General features: G+C 33.2%; 1 protein-coding gene and 1 non-coding gene across 3 annotated transcripts in view; both read left to right on the forward strand.

Moving 5' to 3' along the window:
• The window catches only part of LOC118179753 (uncharacterized), a 48,231-nt gene extending 40,460 nt beyond the window's left edge, over positions 1-7,771 (forward strand). For both annotated transcript variants that reach the window (XR_004756513.2, XM_035348918.2), the window contains exon 3: positions 7,422-7,771. Coding sequence is in view for 1 of the 2 variants with exons in the window: in XM_035348918.2 (XP_035204809.1) it covers positions 7,422-7,707 (286 nt within the window). In the remaining variant the exon portion in view is untranslated. The remainder of the gene's footprint in view (positions 1-7,421) is intronic.
• Positions 7,772-17,798: 10,027 nt separating this feature from the next.
• Positions 17,799-17,870, forward strand: TRNAA-UGC (transfer RNA alanine (anticodon UGC)). The gene has a single exon. It is a non-coding gene; the product is annotated as a tRNA-Ala (tRNA).
• The last annotated feature ends 4,438 nt before the right edge of the window (positions 17,871-22,308 follow it).

Raw genomic sequence — 22,308 nt, forward strand, 5'->3', positions numbered from 1 at the left:
TATTCCTAAGATAATATGTGCTTTCAGATTCTTTACTATGAAAAACATAACCTTTATTGTTCGTCCTTGATACGGATGTATAGCGGTAATTTACCTATGCACTTACATCTTTCTCCTTGCGCCGCTAACACTATCGTATTATCCGAATTATATATGCGGTATTTCCGAAAATACTTCCTAAAAAAATCTTCTGCCACACAGGAACACTGCGCGCCTGTATCCAGGAGTGCGGTGGCTGGGATATTATTCACCAACACTTCAATCTTCGGAAGAGTCAAATTTTTCACCATTACTGTATTTAACTTGAAGGAAGAGGGGTTTTCTTGGCCGTCGGATTTCCGCACCCTCCCATCAGCAGAAATCCGTTTTAGTTTAAATCATTTTTCATTTCCATGCTTTCCTTCTTTTTCCACTGGCTTTGAGACTTTTTTCCTGGATTGCTATTGAACTGTCGACGTTCGCCGGCTGTTTTTGAATGCTCGCGTTTCCTTGCCCACTGATTCGCTTTGCTTCCGTAGCCGTGTGCTTGACTTTGCTGTGGTCTTGCCGCACCAAATTGGTTTCGTTGTTGATGTTAGCGTCTTCTTTCAATGTCCGCCGTTCTTCTACTTTCAGACTGGATTGCTAGCTCAAATAACTTTTCCAGTGTAGTCGGATTCCTTAATTCAATAAAGTCTTTCACTTGGGGAAGTAACCTCGTCAAAATCACTTGAATTATCTCAGGATCCGGACGGTTTCCATACAAGAGTTTGAAGACTTGAATTTTTCTTAAAATAAAGCTTGAGAGATTTTCGATTCTTTGCTGATATATGCTGAAAAGTTCCGTTTCTAATTTCACACGATCCCTTACGACAGGGAAGGCTTTTACTAGGGCAGTCTTGAAATTCTCGTAGGTATAGGTGGGACTTCCTGCTTAACCCAAGAGACTTCTGCCTATACATTTGAACCAGTTAAGCGCTTGGCCCCTCAAAGCGCTGGTAGCTAAGGTAACTTTTTGAAACTTGTGCACGGGGTAGAGCATGAAGTGGTCATCCAATTTTTACAAAAAACTGGTTACCGGTGAGTTTCCATTAAATGTTGCTTCTGGTTTCATCGAAGCGCGCATGGTCTGGACGATGTAACCAAATCCTTCCAGGGCAGCAGCTGGCATTTCTGGATTCTGAGCCGTTTCTGCAGGCAGCACAGGTTCTTCTTGAAACTCGGCCATGGTTATTCTTCTTCGTTGGGCGCCACTATCAGGTTCAATGTTCCGCCTTACTTTCTTTGGGAACATGCAAGGACCTGACTCGGAACAGGGAGCTTACTAAAGCTATGTTCAATAACTGTGGGAAGTAGACAAGATACACAGGAAGGGTATACAAAACCCTTTATTTTTCACTCTTTACTATAATTTCCGTACTTCGGAATACAGAGACCAACTACTTGTGGTCTGAACGTAAGAATATAAAAATATAACTAAACTCTAACTTAAATTTGGAATAATCAACAAGGGCCTACGTGTAAGATTGGCCGGATATTAACAGGAAGCCGTACGTAGTACAGAGAACTGTTAACACTACAATACGTTTAAAATTATCACGAGGATTAAACCTCTGGCCTGGAAGGCAAACAGCAACCGAGTAAAACTTCTAAGGCAAGCGGCCTGCTTCGACTAACTCCTTCCTCTCTCTCGCTTGGCAAAAAGCCACAACGTAAGTACTTGGCGTTCGCCAGACAAATTTTGCATAAATAAGTTAACGCTTTTAATTCTGGCCGGAAGTAGAAAGTAAGAAGGGATAGTAAAGATTTAAAATAAAATAAACGTTAGTAAAACTTAAGATCCTTACAGGTTTCTTTAGCAGTTACTAACGATACTAGGACTGAATAAAAGTAATGCCCTACAACGAATAGTAAATCTTCTAGGTGGATTACAACTGTTGGGAACAACGAGATCACACAAGAATGTAAGCAGATTACTGCCTGAAGTAAAATTAACTTGAGCGAAAAATATTAGGGAGAAAAATTAAATAAAAATATTAGCATTGCGTTTTAAATTAACTTCCTATTAGTGTATTCCGATGATCATTGTCTGTTCAAAAAGTAACATACCGGGAAATAGTAATTATCAGAAATGGAATTATTTGTAATTTTACGTATTTGTTGCTCTGACGATAAACCAGCAGTGGACAATTTGAAATCTATCAAATTTTTACATACATAATATCAGAAATTAAAGTAGCGATTAATAAGGAAACGTGGCACTACATGATTTCTATTTCAGATTCCATTCGTATTATGAGATTAAACTATATTTATTCAAAACAAGTCGCATATCAGATGGCAAAGGATGGCAAGTAGCTCGCGAGCTGCAGTTAAGGTGCCAGAGAGCCGCAGTTTGGCCATGTTCTGATCTAGGTCATCTCGCTATGAGCAACGTTCTGGAGGAATCAATCACGTCCAGCAATCGAGCTTTCGCCATAAAACGCAAAAATCATCAAGAAATCTATACAAAACACAACACGAAAGGATTTCTGAGGCAAATCAATGGTACACCGTCTCAAAAACTGCATTTGACTGCTTCTTTACGAGAAGCTTCAAATATTTTACAGCCGCTTTCAGCTAAAAACTGATCAGATGCTGAGCTTTAAAGCAAATTGCGGTGGATAGTCACACAGTAATAGAAACTATGTGAAACATCAAATAGGTGAGATAAAAGTACATATTTTTCAAAACAATCCAGAAGCTCGTTACATACTGTTGCGTTTTATTCTTCTGACACCAGTTGTTACGTTATTTTCTTTTGACACCAGTTCGTACGGGGTTCGTGGGAATTTGGAGTGAATAATCACGACACTTGATGATGAAGTATCGAAACACACTTTATTGGCCAGTATTGTCAGGACAGCTCAAAAACACGTTTTTACAGTCGTCGATAAACTACTATAAACACGCTGACACGATCAGCGACACAGCCTCCAGGTTATCAGATTATCACGGTGGAGACAGCTTCACGGCAAAGCACTAGAGTACAGCTCCCGACTCTGCTTGGTCGTTCTCGGAACTCCACGTACTCTCGAGACTCCCCACGCTGCAACTCGCAATGCACTCGACGGCACACAGCTCCCGACTCTTCTTTCAGTTATTCCCGGAGCTTAACACACTCTCTCGACGATGCACTAACCGCCAATATACTAAGAGACTCTTCGACGCACTCGACGAGACACTCGGCACTCGCTGATCGGCTGTCAACTCGATCGACTCCGCACGGACTGACTAGCTCGAGACACTAACTCTCTCGCACTCTAAACAAGGCACACACTGCGAACCAGGGCTTCTGAGTTCGAGAACATTCTGGGCTAAACAGGTAAGAATTCGTTCCAGAAGGTTCTCCATTCGTTCATGGCATATCGCCAATTTTGTCGCGAAATGGGCGATTTTCGCCAAATGTGGCAACAATACCTTCCTTGCTATTTTATGGCAACCCTAAACCTGCTTTGCGGGGAAGCCATCTTACCGCGCCTCTACATTTAGTAACAATAACTTGTTCTACTTGTAGTTATGATTTAGTTGTCAGTGATGCAGCCATTTTCAAAAATAGCACTAATTTTTTATTCTTTTGGTGTAAGATAAAGATTATACATCCCATTTCCTGCATCTATGAAGCGAGGTGAAATTCTGACTAAATATATGCACTTGATGATGAAGCCACTATGTGGAAACAGATGGCAAGCGAGAATTGAATTCAAAGCATTTATATTTTGTTTGTGCCTCGTTGTTCTGGTATAACGTTATTATTAATGTCAGAAATGTTATTAAAATAATTAAAAAGAAGGCACGTAGTTTGAGACTACAAGTGAAACTTATAAATGCAACGCTATGTGTTGATAAAAGAATTTCTGGTTGCTAGATTTAAAAAAGCCAAAGAAGAGGCAAGTAAATTTTCTTTGGCTATTGTTCAACTGAGTGATACGGGACGCAGAAATTTAAAAATTAGATTCCTTTTGAAAGAAAGGGATGAGCACATTTTAGAGGAAGAAACTCAGAAACGTAAAACCTTTTTAAAGTTAAAGAGAAACAGCTCTTATACTCTTCAGAGCAAAATTTGAACAATTAAGTTATTGCTCCTATGTACACAGTATATGATGTACTCAGTATGTACCCAGATATGTGATTTAATTCTGCCAAAACTAAAGAAAATCTGGTGAACAAGTGCAAAATACTTGCAGATGTTCTAAGGACCCCTAACAAAACTGAAGACATATAAATGCATCAGATTGCCAACAGTTTTGTGACAGCAATTCGGTACATCTACGAAAAAAAGATGGAAAAATAAAAGAAAAAAAGGAAATATTATATGATCTTATATAAAAAATTGTGACAATACAAGACATCTTGTAAGATCTGTCTTTACTTTTCCACATCCACTAATTTAGATTCTACAATGAACCTGGCGAATTCTCGCACAGGCGTGAAATCAATACCAGCACAGAAGAATGGTGCAAAATAACCCTTTATTAACTCAAACTAAAAGAACAGACCGCACGGACTTCGTGCGTTACAAAAACACCGTTCACTTGCGGCGATAACTAAACGTAGACTCGAATGCAAATCAAAATCTGAAAAATAAAACGAGTGCAAGAACGCACTTCGAAATTACTCCTAAGAGATGGACTCACAGAAATCTAACCGGCGTGATACTAAACTGATAAGGCCAAAAAGGCTTACTCGAGTGACCGCGAAATAACAATGAAACGTGCGCTAGGCTAGCGAAACACGCTCTGAATAAACTGATATAATCACACGTTTAAATAGCACTTCACTTAACTTTAAAATTTACATCCTGGCGAGAGAAGAGGAGGGGAAGTTTGAGAAGTTGAGAACAGGAAAACTTAAAATAAATTTGTTATGCAAATTAAGAAAAACCCTACAATCTTTACGAAAAATGTTTAAAAATAATTTAGAAATAAGAAACAAATCAGACCACTTACTTTTAGGTAAATATATACAATATGCAATTTTATAATTTGGAAAGGACTAGAATAAGTGTGCTCTGAAATATAATAAATTAGAGAGAAAAAAACGTATGACTCATTTTGTAACACAAATAATCATTAATAACGGTTTACCATTGTGTAATCAACTTGCATGCCATTAGCGTCAATACAGGTCTGTAATCGCCAAGACTAATTTTTCTCTCATTTCAGATAGTACTACTAGTAACGGGGGATGTGGGCATCGTTCCCTTTACCGTTACGATTAATCGGTTCTGCCTACTTTCGTCTTTGTCTAGTATTTATTAATAATTCTAAAATTTTTACATTGCCATATATTGTGGCTGATTTACAAATAAAGTTTATGCAATAATTGTATTCACATTATTAACATAACTTATTACATAAATTTTGATTGGAGAATTTTCTCTAATGAATTTCTTTCTTTTGTAATTTCTCTTTATTTTAAACAGTCTATATTATTTCATTATCGTGAAGTTTCTCTTTTGTTATTTGTACCATTTCAACTAGAATGTTGTCTAAGTCCTCTTGCAAAATTCCTTTCATTATGCAGTTCTTTCATGAGTTTCTCAATTTCAAAGTTTCTATTGTATTCCTCATATTATATTCCTTATTGTGCTAATGTCTTCCAGAAGAGTACGTTTTATTTCAAAAGTTTTTCGTCTCTTCCTTTTGTATGTCACTGAATCCTATCTGTTTTTGATCACACCGAATCAACATGGGTATGCTTTCTTGTAACTTGATTTTCAAGTTTATAATATCTTTATGACAATTTAACTACCAATGCGTCATACCTTCATAATCGCAAAAAGTCAGTATTTATTTATCGTAATTTGAATGCATATACATATTAAATGCATGCACATTTTAAATATAATATATATGATAGATACTTTTCGCTAGAAATTAATCACTTTTTTAAATTATGAGCACTGATATTATTTGCTTTACGCTATTATAGATTGCACTTATTACTTTACTTCTTTATTTATTATACTAGTACATCTTTTTTATAACTTGTTATATGAAATTATATTAATTGACATAAATCTATACCCAATTTTGTTAGAATGTCCATTATTTTTGTGACTTTTTGCACTGTGTATTTTTGTTGTACTAAGAATTTACCAAAAGCTTAAATATTTGTTGTTGGCATTTTAATATGAAAATCTTTAGTGAGTGGGCAGTTAATAATGTGATGTTCAGGCGTTCCCAACTAGCCACAAATACAGGTACTCGTGTTTGAAATACCAAACTTTTCGAAATATTCGCGGAAAGGTCCGTGGCCTGAAACAAAGCGCACTAATTGTGGGTTTGCAATTAGCCGTTGTGGGTTTACCTTGGCAAAGTGTTGATGTGTTCTTTTACCCGTTTCACTGTTATTCCATTCGTCTTGCCATTTTGATATGGCAATTGATAAAAGATGCCGTTTTAGATGAGAGGTTGGCCATGGGATATCTATAAATTCTGCATCTTGGCCTATAGCAGTCTCTTTAGCTAGTTGATCCACTATTTCATTGCCGTGTATTCCGGCATGACCTTTTATCCATTTTGAATGAAACATTAAGTTGTAAATCTTTCTGAATTGCTGCAATAATAGATGAGGTAGTTTTCGGATTTTTAATTGCGTAGAGTGTGGAAAGGCTGTCAGATTGTATAGTTATATTATGTCTGCAATGTTCTTTAACGTATTTAATTGCTTTACTTTTTGCCATCGCCTCGGCTTGGAATACACTCAAAAAAGTGACTGCATACTTATGGGCCATCCTCTATTATAAATCAATGATACCCAAAGCACTCTTAAGACAAGCTGTATTGATTGCAATAGAGTAAAAATTAGCAAATAGCCTAAATATTTCAAATAAAACTTTTTGAAGCTTTGTTTTCAAGTAAAAATATTTTTAAAACTTAAAAGAGTTAAAAAATAAGTTTAACTGAAGTGAGCTTTCTGTTCTTTATTGAAAATCATCATTTATATTCTTGATCATGATAAGAATTCAGTGAACATTCTCAAAGACGGCCAGCCATGGTTTCAAATGGCTTTGGTCTTCTATGGAGATGGCCATGTTAGAAAGAAGATATGAAGTACTAATAATTATTCATTTTCTGAGAAATACTAATCACTTTCAGAATAACATAATTACGATAACGTTCACTGCATTTCTTTTCCATGTCTTTACTCTCATCAGTTAAACCTCGCACTCAAGTTTTTCTAATTTGGCCGGTGAATGTTAATTGAAATCTGAAAATAAATAAATAAATAAATAAAAAATAATATGTAACTTACCTCAGAACGTTTGCGTAACGCCTAGCAAAGCAGTTATCTATCTTTGAATCATACTTTCTATAAAGTGAAATGTTTCCTTGAAAAATATTTTTTAGATTATGTAAACTAAACTTTTTCTCATTACTTATTCTTGCAATTTTCAGGTTTCCAAGGAAAACCAAACGAATGAAACTTACTGAAGTATGTGTGGCTACATTTCTTCGAATTTTACTTTTATGCATTTTTATCGGCTACTTTTGTGCCTTCTACTTCATTTACATTGAAGATATTAGAGATGTCAGTATACACGAAAGAAGTATGGTCATAATTTGTATAATAATATCCTTAATTTTTGTGATTATTTCGATATGGAAGTCTTACCGTGAAGTGATGATGGAGTTTCCGAATGATCGAACTGTAAAGAGATATAAAAATATTATAATAGTGTAGTTAAAATGGCATCCAAATCTATTATTTTAACATTTTTTTAATAAAATTTCCCATTCTGTGTTTCTGCTGTTTGTATTATTATACTCTCTTATATGTTTACTATTAAATATCTTATTATCATTTAAAAGACTAGATTGATTTTATTAAAAACGTACGTCTTGATATCTTACACACCATGCCTTCAACAAATTTTGGGAATGAATCAGTTAAAAAAATCTGGATTATTGCTTGAAGGGAATAATTTTTTTCGTTGTTTGACATTTTTCGTGTATTTCTATTGGTATTTACGCCTCTTGATACGTTCGAAGCACTTACCATGAAGCACTTACCATTTATAGTAACTAAAGCGTATGAAAGCTGAAGTTTTTAAGGAAAACTTCAGCTTTCATACGCTTCCCAGAAGGTTGTCTCTGAAATACTCTTTAGTTCCCTCATATGTTCCGAGGTATTCCCCAACTTGTACCCTTTAAGTATGATTTCATTTTAAAGAACAGGAAATACACCATAGTTGTCAAACGTGGCGAAAAAAGAGGAATGAGAATAGCCACACTCTTCTCTATACTTTATGATAGTTGCATCAAAGAAGATGAACTCCCTATTCAAATTATTTCCTAGCATTTCGTGATGATATTTTTATCATATTCTGTTAAGTGGCTTCATGTATAACATCAGACATGTTATTGCACTGAATACGATCGTGTGGATACACATTGATTTGTTTATGTGGGTCGGGACTCTTTTTTTTTTTTTTTAAATCAAATCAGATATCAGTTTCGTAAAATCCAACAGTAAACTATTTTCAAACTTCAAGTAACTTCCCTGAAGTAACTGATATTTGATAGATATTAAGTTGATTTAGAATAGTAATTGTGATTACCAGTTATCATTTGGCAGCTTCTCTGCAATTGGCTGAGAAAATTCAATCGATAATGCTGTAAACGCAGCGTGTAGCTTAAAATATAATCTAAATTATCTTATGAGTAAAATTACTCCAGATTATCGCATGGGTATTTCATATAGCATTTTTATGGTGATTTAGGAATAGAAGTCCATACAGTTTGATAAAATACCAGATTTGAACTAGATGTAAAAGTTTCTATGTAAACATTATAAGAGAATTTAATTTTGCTAAAAATACTTCAGTTATTTGTACAGTGTACGTTAGAAGTATTGCTGCTTTGCGCTTCTTCTTCTAGCTGGCTCAGACAAAATTCAAATGACATTTTTTATATCTCAAAGACATTTTCATAGCTTCTTTTTTTTTCCAGTCTATTGACTCTATTCTTAAAATTTTATGAAATTTTGCTAAATGTGGAAAAAAGAATTTGAAGGTAAGTGGAGTATAAAATATGTAATCTTTTGTCTACATGAATCTTAGCATAAGGTAATATATGGTTATGCTATATGAAATACTCATAAGATAATTTGGATTAACTTTACTCATAAGATAATTTTATGGGTATGTTTTATACACCTTTTTCTGAAAGATAAGTATGAGACAGGAAACTCGACATAAGTGGGAAACTACGCATAAATTGACTCACACTTTCGCATGAAGGTAAGCAGTTGGGTCCTCTATTAATAACTAAAACTTTACAGTAAAGATAATACACAGGGCGGTCATAAAAAACCTCACCAACATATGAACCCTAGCGGCCTATCCGCTGAACCAATCAAAATGTAATATCAGATGTTGTTATCTGAAGGTATGCTCTCGAGATTGTGATGATTTAAAACAATGTAGCTCCCACGGTTATGGTTACAGTGAAAAAAAATCGAAACTTTCGAAGGACAACACCCACTTTTTTCCTGCGCAAATTAATAAGCGCCATTCACAGGAACAGACAACACCAATCACAAGTGTAGATCATGTGATTCACAGGAACAGACAGTGCCAATCACAAAAAATATGCAAAGCACTGTTTGGGAAAACCTTTTAATAAGCAGAGTGGGACGATTGTTACTTCAATTAGGTGTTAGAACATGCTAATGCTACTTACATAGAAACAACGAGGTGAAATGATAAAGCTGTTTTATCTGAAAGAGAAAATACTGATGAAGCAGTGTGCGACTTTATAGGCTAAATCATATGCTAGGATGAGGCCCATGTTCCGTAAAAACTGCACTTCATTTGGCAAAATAATTTGAGGAAACTGGATGCACATGTGATAGACCGCAATCCGGACGACCCTCTATTCCTGTTGAAGTTGTTGCAGAAATGCACAATACGATTTCTGCAGGTCCATTACATACTACAAGAACTGTTGCCCGCAGATTGGATATACCGGAAACCACAGTCCTCAGGCTTCTGCACTTTTCTGCTGGTGTTTTTTTATTTGATTTCAACGCGTCCAGATGTTGCAACATGGAGACGAGCAACAGCGTGTCAACTTTTCGAATATTTTCTTAATCAAATATCTATTTATCTATATTTTAAACTCCCGTCCCGTTCAATGAAGAAAGCTACGGTGGGATAATTTTAAATCCTGTGCCGATATTGCCCAGGCAACTGATCAGACATCCTCTCAGCATATACAGACATAAGGCTGATAATATAAACATTGGTTAACTGGCTGGACTAATAATAATCGATAATCTCCGATAATCGACTGAAAATTTGAATACCCTCGTCAATGGGACCCACTAGTCTTTTGTTAAACATATAAAGTAATAAAAGAATAGAGTAAGAAAGAAAAACATTATACAGATGGAAAGAAAATATAATTCTCTCTTATTCTGTGGCTCTTCACAAATGTAGACAGGACATGCTATAATCTTTACTTGCCATTAAATACTTTCTAATTCCTAATGTTGTCAGGACTTGTATGTCTTTTGACTTGCTTTGGAAATATTACGTATCCTGAATAAGAACAGGGAGCTTACTAAAGCTATGTTCAAGTATGTGTGGAATAGACGACACAAGCAGGGATACAGAGACCAACCACTTGTGGTCTGAACGTAAAAATATAAAACTACTAACTAAAAGCTAACTTTGAATTAGATTACAAATGCCTAACACTAAGCCTGATCTTTTTAAAAGGTTACGTAGGTAGTACGCAAACAGCTGAAACTACAATACGTTTTCAAATATCAAGAGGACTAAACCTCTGGCCCTAAAGGCAAGCAGCAACTGATTGAAAACTCGTAAGAATGCAGTAGCAAGGCGGCTCACTTCCCCTCTCTCTCTAACTCTTGGCAAAAAGCCACAACTTGGGCGTTAGCAAGTACAATTTGCATAAAAAAGTTAAAGCATTTAATTCTGGACAAGTGAAAAATAAGAAAGATAGTAAAGTTTTAAAATAAAATAAACGTTAGTAAAACTTAAGATCCTTACAATGTAATATAATTAATTATTTATAATCACCTTGCCTTCGTTTTCAGTAATTATTTTTCATAATTTGTTGAAGTGCAGACACACACTTTGTATTGTAAAATAAATCTTTCGAAGGAATTTTTGTTGCAAATCCTGGTGTTTTCTGTAATAATTGTAAGTAATAGACATTCCCATATATAATGCTTAACATCTGCTACATATGCTGGTGTTCCGCAGCCACATCTTACATTTCTTCTTAAGAATCGCTGTATATAAGATGAAAACTTTCTATGATTTGTTGCTATTTGTAACTAAGAGGACATTTGTTTTTATTTTTTTTTTAAGGATACTTGTTTGATTCTTGAGTTAATCTTCCTGTATCGGCCTCGTCCCATATTCTTTGCCATTTTATTAAAATTTGTTTAGAAATTTTATTCGTGATTGTAAGACTTGAAATAGGAAGATCGATATTAACCACTTCTTTTAATGTGGCAACCTTCTGTATCAGCAGCTTCATTATGTGTGGCATTTTGCAGTATCAGCAGCTTCATTCCGTGTTATACCTGTATATCCCCGTATCCCATTTAGGCTAAATCATGTCCATAAGGCTAATATGGACATGAATGGACATGAATATTCGACATATGGACATATTTATTGCTTCTTGAAGAGTTTGAATAAATAAAGATGTTGTCTTCGTGAAACATAATGCCTTTGAAACACTTTGGCTATCTGTATAAATGCTCGCATATTGTGAATTATTGCTTTTGAAAAAAGCATTCAGCCACAGAAAGGCTTCCTTCCTCGTTTATGTTAACTCAAGTGGAGTCGACTGTCAGTTCTTTGATCGAATAAAAGGGCTATTTACAGAAGGATGCTTATTCTGATTTTGTCTGCCTACTGTTTCAGATTAGAGGAAACTTTCTCTACAGTCTTTCTAGAGCTCACGAGTTTATGGTGCAAAAGGAAGCGAAATTCTGTAAGTTAATTCTAAATTAAATTAAAGCTGTCTTAAACTTGAAAAGTTAGAATTTAGCTGAATTCAAATCAATAACTAAAAGCATTCATCATTAATATGAAATATAATTATAAAAATAATATAAAATAATGGAATGAAGCTTAATGTTAAAATTAAACATAATAATATAACATAATAATAAGGAAATTTCAAAATAAATTGACCACATTTAAGATAAGATTTGAGGGGTATAGTTTTTATATAATTGAAAAACATTAATTTTTTTGATTTTATATTAAAGCTCAATTTTTTGCAAGCATTTTAAAATAAATTGCATGCAAGAAATTGCTTTGCAGCCAAAGTTATGATAAAATATCTTTCTAAGCATTTGCCATTTAAAGAACAAGATGGTTTGTTAACATTTACATTTCAGCAAATTCCTGGTATTAAAACCTTTTAAATAATATTATGTAATAATGAGTATAATAATAAAAAGTGCACAATGCCGTCATCGGTATTTGAAATCCGGACTCTCGAAAAGCGTCGTGCTTGCTTCCAGTTACACCAAGAAGGCAGGCAAAAAAAAGGGAGGTAGCACTTATAATATATGCAGTGCTTTTGTAAATAATTTTACACAAAATATATCGTTACACATGACATAAAAATTAACTTATTAGTATACCTATCTACATATTAATTAATTTTTAGAGAGTAATGTGCTAACAAGACTCAAAAGTAATTACAGTTTCAATTAAGATTTCAGGAAAATGTGAATTTTCTGCTTCCATGGACAATTTCTCTGATCTGGTTGATCAAAATTTCAAAAAATTTTGATAAATCTTTTAAGCACTGTATTTTTATAATTTTAGGAACGATAATATTACAGAATATCTCAGAGGTTTAGCACATAATCATGAAATGTGATGTTGTTGTATCTCATCATGACATAATTCTTTATATCCCATATTTGTAAATAAGTAATTTATGTGCATTATTAGCAACTTTTATTACATATTTTATTTCTACTTGATGGCGGAAGAAATGACTCAGCCGCTGACGGATTGTACTGTAGGCGAAAGGGCGACGGCAAAAGGGCAATAGCCGAAAATCCTAAAGCCCCGCATAAAGTAGGTACTATTGAAAAAGGAAAATATGTAATAATTTTAATGACTCTTACATTTTAATGAGTCATTAGCAAATAGATTAAATTTGAAGAAAAAATATCTTGCGCTTTGCCGAAGGACAATTCAGTAATGCATCAAAGATAAAAATATTTTATTTCAGCAGAAAAGTTACAAATTTCTTTACAATCGCTGAATTTGTTGATTAGATTTGAAAGACAACTATACTACACTTTGTTAAGTGGCAACATATATCTTTTAAATCGCGGAGATTTCTGATTAAATTCGAAACTTAAACATTTAATTCTAAGACGATTGACAATATATTGCTTTTAATTCGCCGAATTTGTTAACCAAAGCTGCATTAATTTCGCACAAAATATGAAATAAATAATAAAATTTAGGCTTTGAGGTGCATACAAAATTTATTTGCTGTAAGTCCTTATGGTTTTCCACAAAGCGAGGAACATACATACATTGGTATGCATGCAGACTCTTCGTTATTTGATAGAGAAAAGGTGGACAGTAAAATTATCTGCAGACTAACTTCTACGCTCTTTCCGTGAAAAGTTGCATGGTTACTGGCATCATCTATCCGAAAACTGATCATACTTTCATCGGATCTATTACATAAAGCAATTTTAAATTATATTAAAAAAGAAGTTGCTAATAAAAAAGGATGTTCTGCTCTAGTAATGATTTGTGCATTATTTATTTACTCTCTTAAAACAGAAGACACCCGACGGACACTGTATTCTACATCAGTTAAAAATATTACAATTGAAAAGTCCAGACCCCTCGAACGCAAAATTTTAACTCACGTACACATGAGCAATCTTCCCGACTTCTTCCTCACTTGCAGCAAGAAATTTTTGCCGTCTTTCCTTGCGATGTCCCCCCCCCCTCTTGGAGGAGAATACTTCTCACAGACACCCCAAAGTTAGTGGGCCCCTTTTCTCTGAGTAAAGACGCCTGCGGCTTTAGAACTAGTATTCGACAATATCTGAGCGTATCGTGTGCTTACCTCCATGTTCAAAACAACTGGTTGCAAGCACTAGTTCCAAGTCTTCACCTAGTTCGTGAATTAATGCTTGCTAGTGATTTAACTTTTTCGTTACTGTTACGTCGTTTTTAGGTACTGCTTACGTCTTGTGAACAACCACCATTGGATTTCCTCTGCTTTTGCCTTCTATTCTGAAAGAGCAGTTAGCCTAGCCTTAGACAATAACAGGATAACGTTAATAGAAGGTAAGAATTTAAATAGGTATTTCTAAATATAATCTAAACACTTACTAATTTGACATTACATTTTAATGAATTAATTTTTTTTTTAATATTGCCGGAATATTTTTCTTGAAGACTTAAAATATTTACGTGATATATTGCAAGCCCAAGACATTTCAATAAAAGCGACCATTTTAACAATCGCCTTTATCTATTATATGAAATACTGAAAATGATTTAGTATTCCAAACTGGAGTTGCTAAAGTAATTCTTAATTAGAACTTATTATATTAGCATGTTGATGATTTTATTATTATTTGTAATTTTTTTTTTTCCATTTTATACCCTGCATTTTTAAAGTTTGTTTTCCATTCTAGTTTCTAAAATATTGAAAATAAATAAATAAAATAATAATAAAAATCATAATAAAAACAGATAAATAATAATAATAATAAAGACCTGTAATTTCACTTTTCATATTTCAGTCTATCAGTCAAGGCAGAAGTCTAAAAACTCTTTTCTTGAACACTTTAATTGCCCTACCACAATAAGAATTGCATATTAAAAGCAAAATATATTTATTGTTCCTGTTTTTCAGTAAAATTTAATGGTAATGGAATTACCTGTATTTATTTGATATTCGTGTTTACTGTTAACTTTACATTTTGAAATGGTTTTCTAGGATAGGAGTAAAGGGAAGCCATTTCGAATGTAAACAACAACAAACGACCTTTTGTATAAATTTTGATCTCCATTTCAGAATGCTCTCTATGTGCTGGTTTTATTGCAGCATCAATTTTTGAATTTTATCATAAAACTTTTAATTCTATTGATTATTAAACTTGCATAGTTATATTCATAACTACATTACATAACAAACATTTAAGTATGTGTCATACTTCGGTTGTTATCTCCATTTTGGCGGCATTTAGCATTAGCTGCAGAAAGACTTTTTGATGTCAATTTTGTTTTACTTCGAGGGGAAACCTGTCGATTATTTCAAGACACAACAGATAATTTTTAGTGGAATTTAAAATTTTTCAGACTACGCACTTTTATTTGTGCTGATGGCTTAAAAGCTTATTTAAAATATAGCAAAATGTTTATATTGATTCATTGCACTATCAATAAAAGCAAGATTATGATTTCAAAAACCGAGATCTATCTTCATATCATAATATCTCCTTTATAATGTTCTACATCTTTGAAACTAGTTTAAAAAATTTTTTCTTTGAGTCGATTTTCTTTATAAATTAATTATTTTCATCAAATATATTCAAATAGCTTTTGTCAGAAACTATTACATTCAAATATTCGAAAAATTTTTTTCTCATAAATTTTTGAAAAGAAAGCTTCCGTGTTCCCACTAACAGAATTTTTTTTTAATTGTGCCCACTTGTATATCCAGTGGATTGGAGTATAATTTAATAATCTCTAAATTAGTAGAGATCCCATAAGATGACTGATATTCTGCTGCAAGTTTAGGAGCTTAGTCTTCAATTATTTTCACATTTTTAATGGTTCTCTCATTTCAAGAGCCTCTGTCATTTTTAATTATGTGATGCTTTGAATAACGTTTTATTATATGAAGGCCCACCAGTAGCCGAGAGGTTAGAGATGTTTGCTGAATAGTGTTAGTTTGTCTCGGGTGCGAACCCTGGCTAACAGTTTGGCTGCGTAAATGATTTTCCTACGTGTAACGTGAATACGAATAAGCAGTTTTGTTTAGAAAGTCTTCCACAAATGCATCCGTCCTCTTCAGAAGAAAACCCTGGTGTGCTTTGTCAAACTTAATCTGTTATGCCAATAAATGTTAAATGCTTTGTATTAAACAAATCCGCAACTCTTAGGAATTCCTTTTCGAATTCCCGATCATATACGCATCTTTAAAGTAGCCATTTTTTTAAACGTAGAAATAATAGAAATTGCAGGCAAAGCATTATTCAAGAAAACAGGAGAGACGATTTTTCAGGTATTGCCTATTTCTTTATTACAAAATAACGTCATAATCTCCTATATGTTATTCACCGTTGATGTTTTTGTTAAATGTTCTCAAATTTTTGTGAGAGTCTGAAAATAACCAATCAGCAATCTACTAGATCTCTGATTTATTTTCAACATTATAAAAATGGTGATAGCCGGCGCTAGACTTTTTACCTACCCTAAATTCTGCCGTCCGGAAACCTTACCTAACAAGCGGCGGCCATGTTTGTAAACTCAAAACATTGCTTTACGGCAGTAAAACGTACGCATGTTCCATGCATGCATTTTCCAGTAAAAATATGTTAAATTTATAAGGGAATTCCTCGCTATTGTTAAATTTTTGTTTTAAAGTAATAAAGATGATAGCTATAGTTTACTATGTACAAGAAATAGTTCGAAATCTAAATGCATGTGTATAACATTAAAGTATTTAAAAATGATGGTTTTGCATATTTCAAGGGTTTGTTTAGGTTTATTAGCAACGAGCTGGGTGTACTTACCAATTTTTCTTTTAAAAAGAGATATTTATGATTTATTCGCAATATCATCGTACTTTGTTAAAGAATCATTTCATACACAAATGTTTAAGAAATGGGAAAGAAAGTTATTTTATTTTAGTATGCTTAATAGTTCAGCTTTAAGTTGTAATACAGTAAAACAGAAATTCTTTAATGGCTATAGAAGTCATTGAAATAGCTCATTATTTGACTTAATTTCAGGAGACAGATACTTGATGCAAATAATATTTAAATTTTTCTTTTTTTCAAACCATTTACTGGCATATTTTGAAAATTTAAATAATTTAATTCTTAATTGCAATTAAAAAAACAATCTTAAATTTTGCCCATTTATCAATATTTAGAATTTTCTTCTTTTGGGAGGGGGCGTTTTTTGTTGAAACTCGAGAATAGTCTAATTTTGATTCATCTTCGTGGAATCAGAAAAACCAAAATGATAAAACACATAAAGAAAAAAATTTAAACAAACAGATTTGCGTAATATACATCAAAAGCAAGCTCTAATTAAGGGGTGGTTCATTCCGATGGTTCCTCAGCTCAGGGAATCTCCAAATTACGTTAAAAAAATAAAAGCTTATTTAAATTCTATTCTAATTTATTTCTAATAGTTTCCTGGTGAGAAAATTTCTACGTGTATTGGGAAATTGTCTTTGTCTGATACAAAAAAACATGCCCACTTTTATTAAAATTGCAACAGTACAGATAATACTGCTATACTGCATCCGAGTTACTGCTTCTGAATTACCGACCGTAGGATAAAATCAGCTATCATTGTTGATGATTAAAACTCAGTAACCAATCAGCGCGCTGCATAACGTTTTCGGAATTTTATTGCGTCATTGTTTTCGAATTCTGTTAAAAATAAGTACTAATGAAAATATTTTAAATAATTATTTTTAAGTATTGATGCTAAAACTTTAGTAACATTTTCTTAGTTCTCTATTATGTAACCCTCTACAACAAGGCTTAGTGAAGGGGGTGTAGCTCAGTGGTAGAGCGTTCGCTTTGCATGTGAAAGGCCCCGTGTTCGAACCCCGGCACCTCCAGTGATCGTTTTGGCTCTGTTACTGCTAATTTAGTGTTCTTTTTATAGTGTTAGGTTTCTGAATCCACACAAAACTGCAGTACAACTATTCGTAACACATTACGAAAGGTATAAGGTATAAAAAATGAAATAATATTCAATTATATTTCATGATTGAAAAGAAAACTGTAAAAAGGGAATAAATATCTTTATTTTTTTACATACAAAATAATATGCCTTCAGAAAAAACATAAATCAGTAAATTTATAGCACTCTGAAGTAAATTTCTTTCATTGATTTAGAAACATTTATAATATTTTTTCCTTCATAAAGCACGCGAACGGACTGACTGCATGGGCGTTTTCGTGGTTTTCCCCATGTGTAACGTGTATACGAGCCAGTTTCCCTTAGAAAGTCCTCCACGAAGGCATCCCTTCCCTTAGGCAGATAGCCCTCGAGGCTTTGCCATAATAACACACACACACACACACACCCTTCATAAAGCAATATGTAAGTGTAATAAGATATTCAAAATAAATATGTTTATCATTTCTGGAAATATGCAACTAAGCACTTTTTTAACTTCTGGTTATTTACTAAACCACAGTTAAAAGAAATTAAATGTACGTACATATTAATTTAATTTTTAAATGTAATAAGCAAATGGTTAAACATAAAAATTATTTTGGTTTACTTTTTAATAATTCTAGGACATACAAATTGGCTTACTTTTTAATAATTCTAGGACATACAAATTGACAAGTATTTCAACAAATTTCGAGATGTGCATTTTACATCGAAATAAATAACCATGAAAAGACATAAATTTACATACCTTTCTGTTTTTATATCCAATCGGATATATTTAAGCTTATATATCCAACAAAGCGGGATAATTGTTTCCATAAACTATACATTACATGTAATAAAAACGTGAGTTTTTTTTAATTATCTATATATTTAAATTTTTATCTGCTGTTTGAATAAAATACTTTTGTGTATAACTGTGGAATAGATTCAGTAGTATTTATTTGACCTTTCCTCAATATATATCTTTCACAGAAATAATTACGTAACAGAGATTACTTTCTCAGACATAGTTGTCCTAGGTGCAGTAAGAATGTTTATGCATTCTTGTGGGATGCAGTTGCCATCAGCAAAATCGCTAATTTGAGTTTGTACGAGTAGTTTTTTATATGAAATTTTAAACTGATATGATATAGAATTATTGTTACATTCTCCTTGCATGCGAATCATTTGGGAAAAGCTTTCAGTATGATCTTGGCATAATTTACATGATAGTAGGTATATCAATAGCTTTTTTATTAATATTTCATAGTGTAAATCATAGACAAACCAAAAAGTCATATACAGTCGTCTAAGTTATACAGTCATATACAAACCAATACGTACCAAAAAGGCCTAGAAAGCCAGTTTTACGATTAGATTCAGTAACTTTAATTCCATTTACACTACTCTTCAAGTTACTTAAATACCTCTTCAAGTCGTTGAGATCTTAGAGAATCAAATTTCTCTTATGTGTACTTACTGCTGTTTTAAAAACCTGTTCACTTTAAATTTCTTGAATTGAGAATATAAAATAAATGATTAATTTTTCTTAGGAATTTAACTGTTGCTGCTGAATTTTTAAATGTATCTAAATCTAAAACCTCAGCACAGAACTGAATGGCTTTAGCAACAGATTGGTTAAATGTTGCACTGCAAGAGAAATTTTCATTTTCTGTCTAAAGAATTTGAAATGTTGATTTTAAATATTGATACCTAGATGAAGTTTTTCTGTCTCATGCAATTCTTTCAACGCTATGATATACTTCCAGTCAATAAATCCTTCATTTTTATCAATAATGCACTTTTTAATCTCCCAAGGTATTGCCGACTAATTTGAGCATATGACAAGGATCTAAAAAAGCTACAATATCATCTCCATTGACAGGATGATTAAATATAGTATTGAAATCTGAGCAGTCAAATCTACAGCCTAAATGTTTTAACATACTCAAATTTAAAGATGGTTAATCTTCGGATTATGGTAACTTGGCGATTTTTTGGCGAAAATTTGGCGACCAACACTACAGCAACCTGCTAGTTTTTTTTTTTAGACGCCATTTTGTTTTCACGAAGTAAAGGCTTTTTTTTTTTTTACTCAACATTTTTTTCCTAACAATCTGATAGCCGAATTACGCTTATGCTAGAACTTTTATGGAACAAAAGTGTTTAATCATGACGATGATTAGGTGCGAAATTGGGAGAAAGTGCAGAATCGCCCACTGTTTGCCGCGTTTTTAAGAATTGCACATACACGGTATCATCCATGTACACGTCGACCTATTTTCACTTAAAAAGCATCCCAGAATTGCACAAAAATGGCATTACGCACACTCTTGACATGTACACTGCTAAAGTTCTAGCTAGTAACCTTTATCGCCTTACCAAAATGTCGCCAAACTACCTGTTACCATATTCCAAAGATTAGCCTTAAAGATAAATTATCACATGTTAATAAAACAACTTTCATATTAACAATGTGTAATACAGTGAAACACTTAAACACAAGATTTGCTTTAGGTACACTACTGATCCCGTCAATTTAAAAGTAACCGAGTGAGATTTTTAATTTGCCGTTGATGCACATTTAACACTAATGCCTTTCTAGCTAAGGGCAAGGGAGTCATCATCACTCTAAATACTTGTATTAATGTAACCCTGATAAATTTGACCATGAAATAGAATATGCTTACGTATTGCCATTTCATTAATGATTAGTGCAAAAAAGCAATTCATAGGAAGTACTTTTAAGTTTATTATCTAACGCACTCAAAGATACAGTTGTAAAACGCGGCGTTGCATTTATAGATTTGCTCCAGTTTGCTAGAGTTTTGGTATGTGGCAAACATGATCTGAATGTTTTTCTAACGTATTTATATGCTTTGAGTGAATAAAAAAGAGATGTGAAAGCAAAAGCCTTTAGTTCTTTACTGTAATTTGATAATCGTTTTTTTCCCCTCACACTTTGCTCATTCTTGGAAAAGTCTTTCATTAACAGGAATTTCCTCAAAATGTCCAGATAATCATATTTTATTATCTTACTCTTTTTTTTTAAATCGTTTAACAAAGTTTTCAAACTGTACATAGTCCATTTCTGTCTACGTGCAGTTTGTTGCAATAGCTTAATTTTCTTTCTAAAGACAATTTAATTCTTCAACTTTATGCAGTTTTCGTTTCAGTTGTTGTTTGCATTGAGAATATTCTACAGAAGTTGTACTAGTTTGCAGTTCACATAATACAGTATTGCCATTTGAGAGAAATATTTGATGCAAGCAACTGCGTAGCTAGAGCTTTTGCCATCCAGTGTGGTCTATTTGCCTTCCTCTTATATACCAAAGAATCAAATCTATAAAGTGTCAAAACAACATATAGGGAATTAAATAAAAGCTGTGTGTCCATTTTTTAAATCAAATTTTTATTCCAACATTTTACGGTGATATTTTGCTTGTTTCCTGTCAGCAAAATCATCGAAGACATTCTCGATTTTTTTTCATTATTCCAATTGCTCTTCTGTAGACAGTACAATATTCATTAAATACAATGTGCTCATGTTTTTAAGTGTTAGTTGCTTCTTAATCGATTTGTATCCAGAAAAGCCACTGTCGGAAAAAGTAGTACTTAACAGCAGTTGCGAAGAAAATTCGAAGGAGAACTACAGTATCTGGAATTTAGCTATGGAGACAATTTTCGAATAAATGGTACAAGCGAGTGATTTATTTCTGGATTTCATCTTCCAAAGTTGTAACCGAAACAAAACTCTGGAGTATTTCGGTCCCAGTGAGGAACTTTTTTTTTTTTTTTTTTTTTTTATTTACGCCTTTATGCCTTTAAGATGATAATTTAATTGTCATTCGTATTTTCCATTCAAAATTTTCGATAGCATGAAGAAGGCATAGGAAAAAAAGTGAAGCTATTAAAGTCTCATTGTAATTTCCTTTAATACTATGCCTCATGAAATAGAACATAGTATTAAAGTAAAAACTGTTCTCACCTCAATTTAGTTTCGTTTCACATCTGGCGTCTAGTGATTCTTACCAATGATTATGTGGCTAAGATGACTGAATACTGGTAATTAGTGCAAGAGTAACATCTTAAACAACGGGCTGGCTGCCATATGTCGCTTACTTTATATTTAATGTAGGATACGTAACATTGTATTCACGTATGCATGGCATGAATAAGTGTCCCTTTCGTAATGTGAATATGAGACAAATCCCATTTTTTAAACATTTCAGAAGAATTTAGTCGTCCACGCACGTAAACAACCGTAGTTAACTTTTCTGTAAACCAATAAATCTCAGTTAAACTTTTTGCTTCGAAGATCCATACGACTAGCCTCTATAACAGTGTTTCTTAACCTTTTTGGCACAATGAACCACTTTAAAAATTTTAAC

This window comes from Stegodyphus dumicola, chromosome 8 (genome assembly GCF_044657685.1).
Source record: "Stegodyphus dumicola isolate Sdum_Otavi_A_Nest chromosome 8, ASM4465768v1".
Classification (NCBI taxonomy): Eukaryota; Metazoa; Arthropoda; class Arachnida; order Araneae; family Eresidae; genus Stegodyphus; species Stegodyphus dumicola.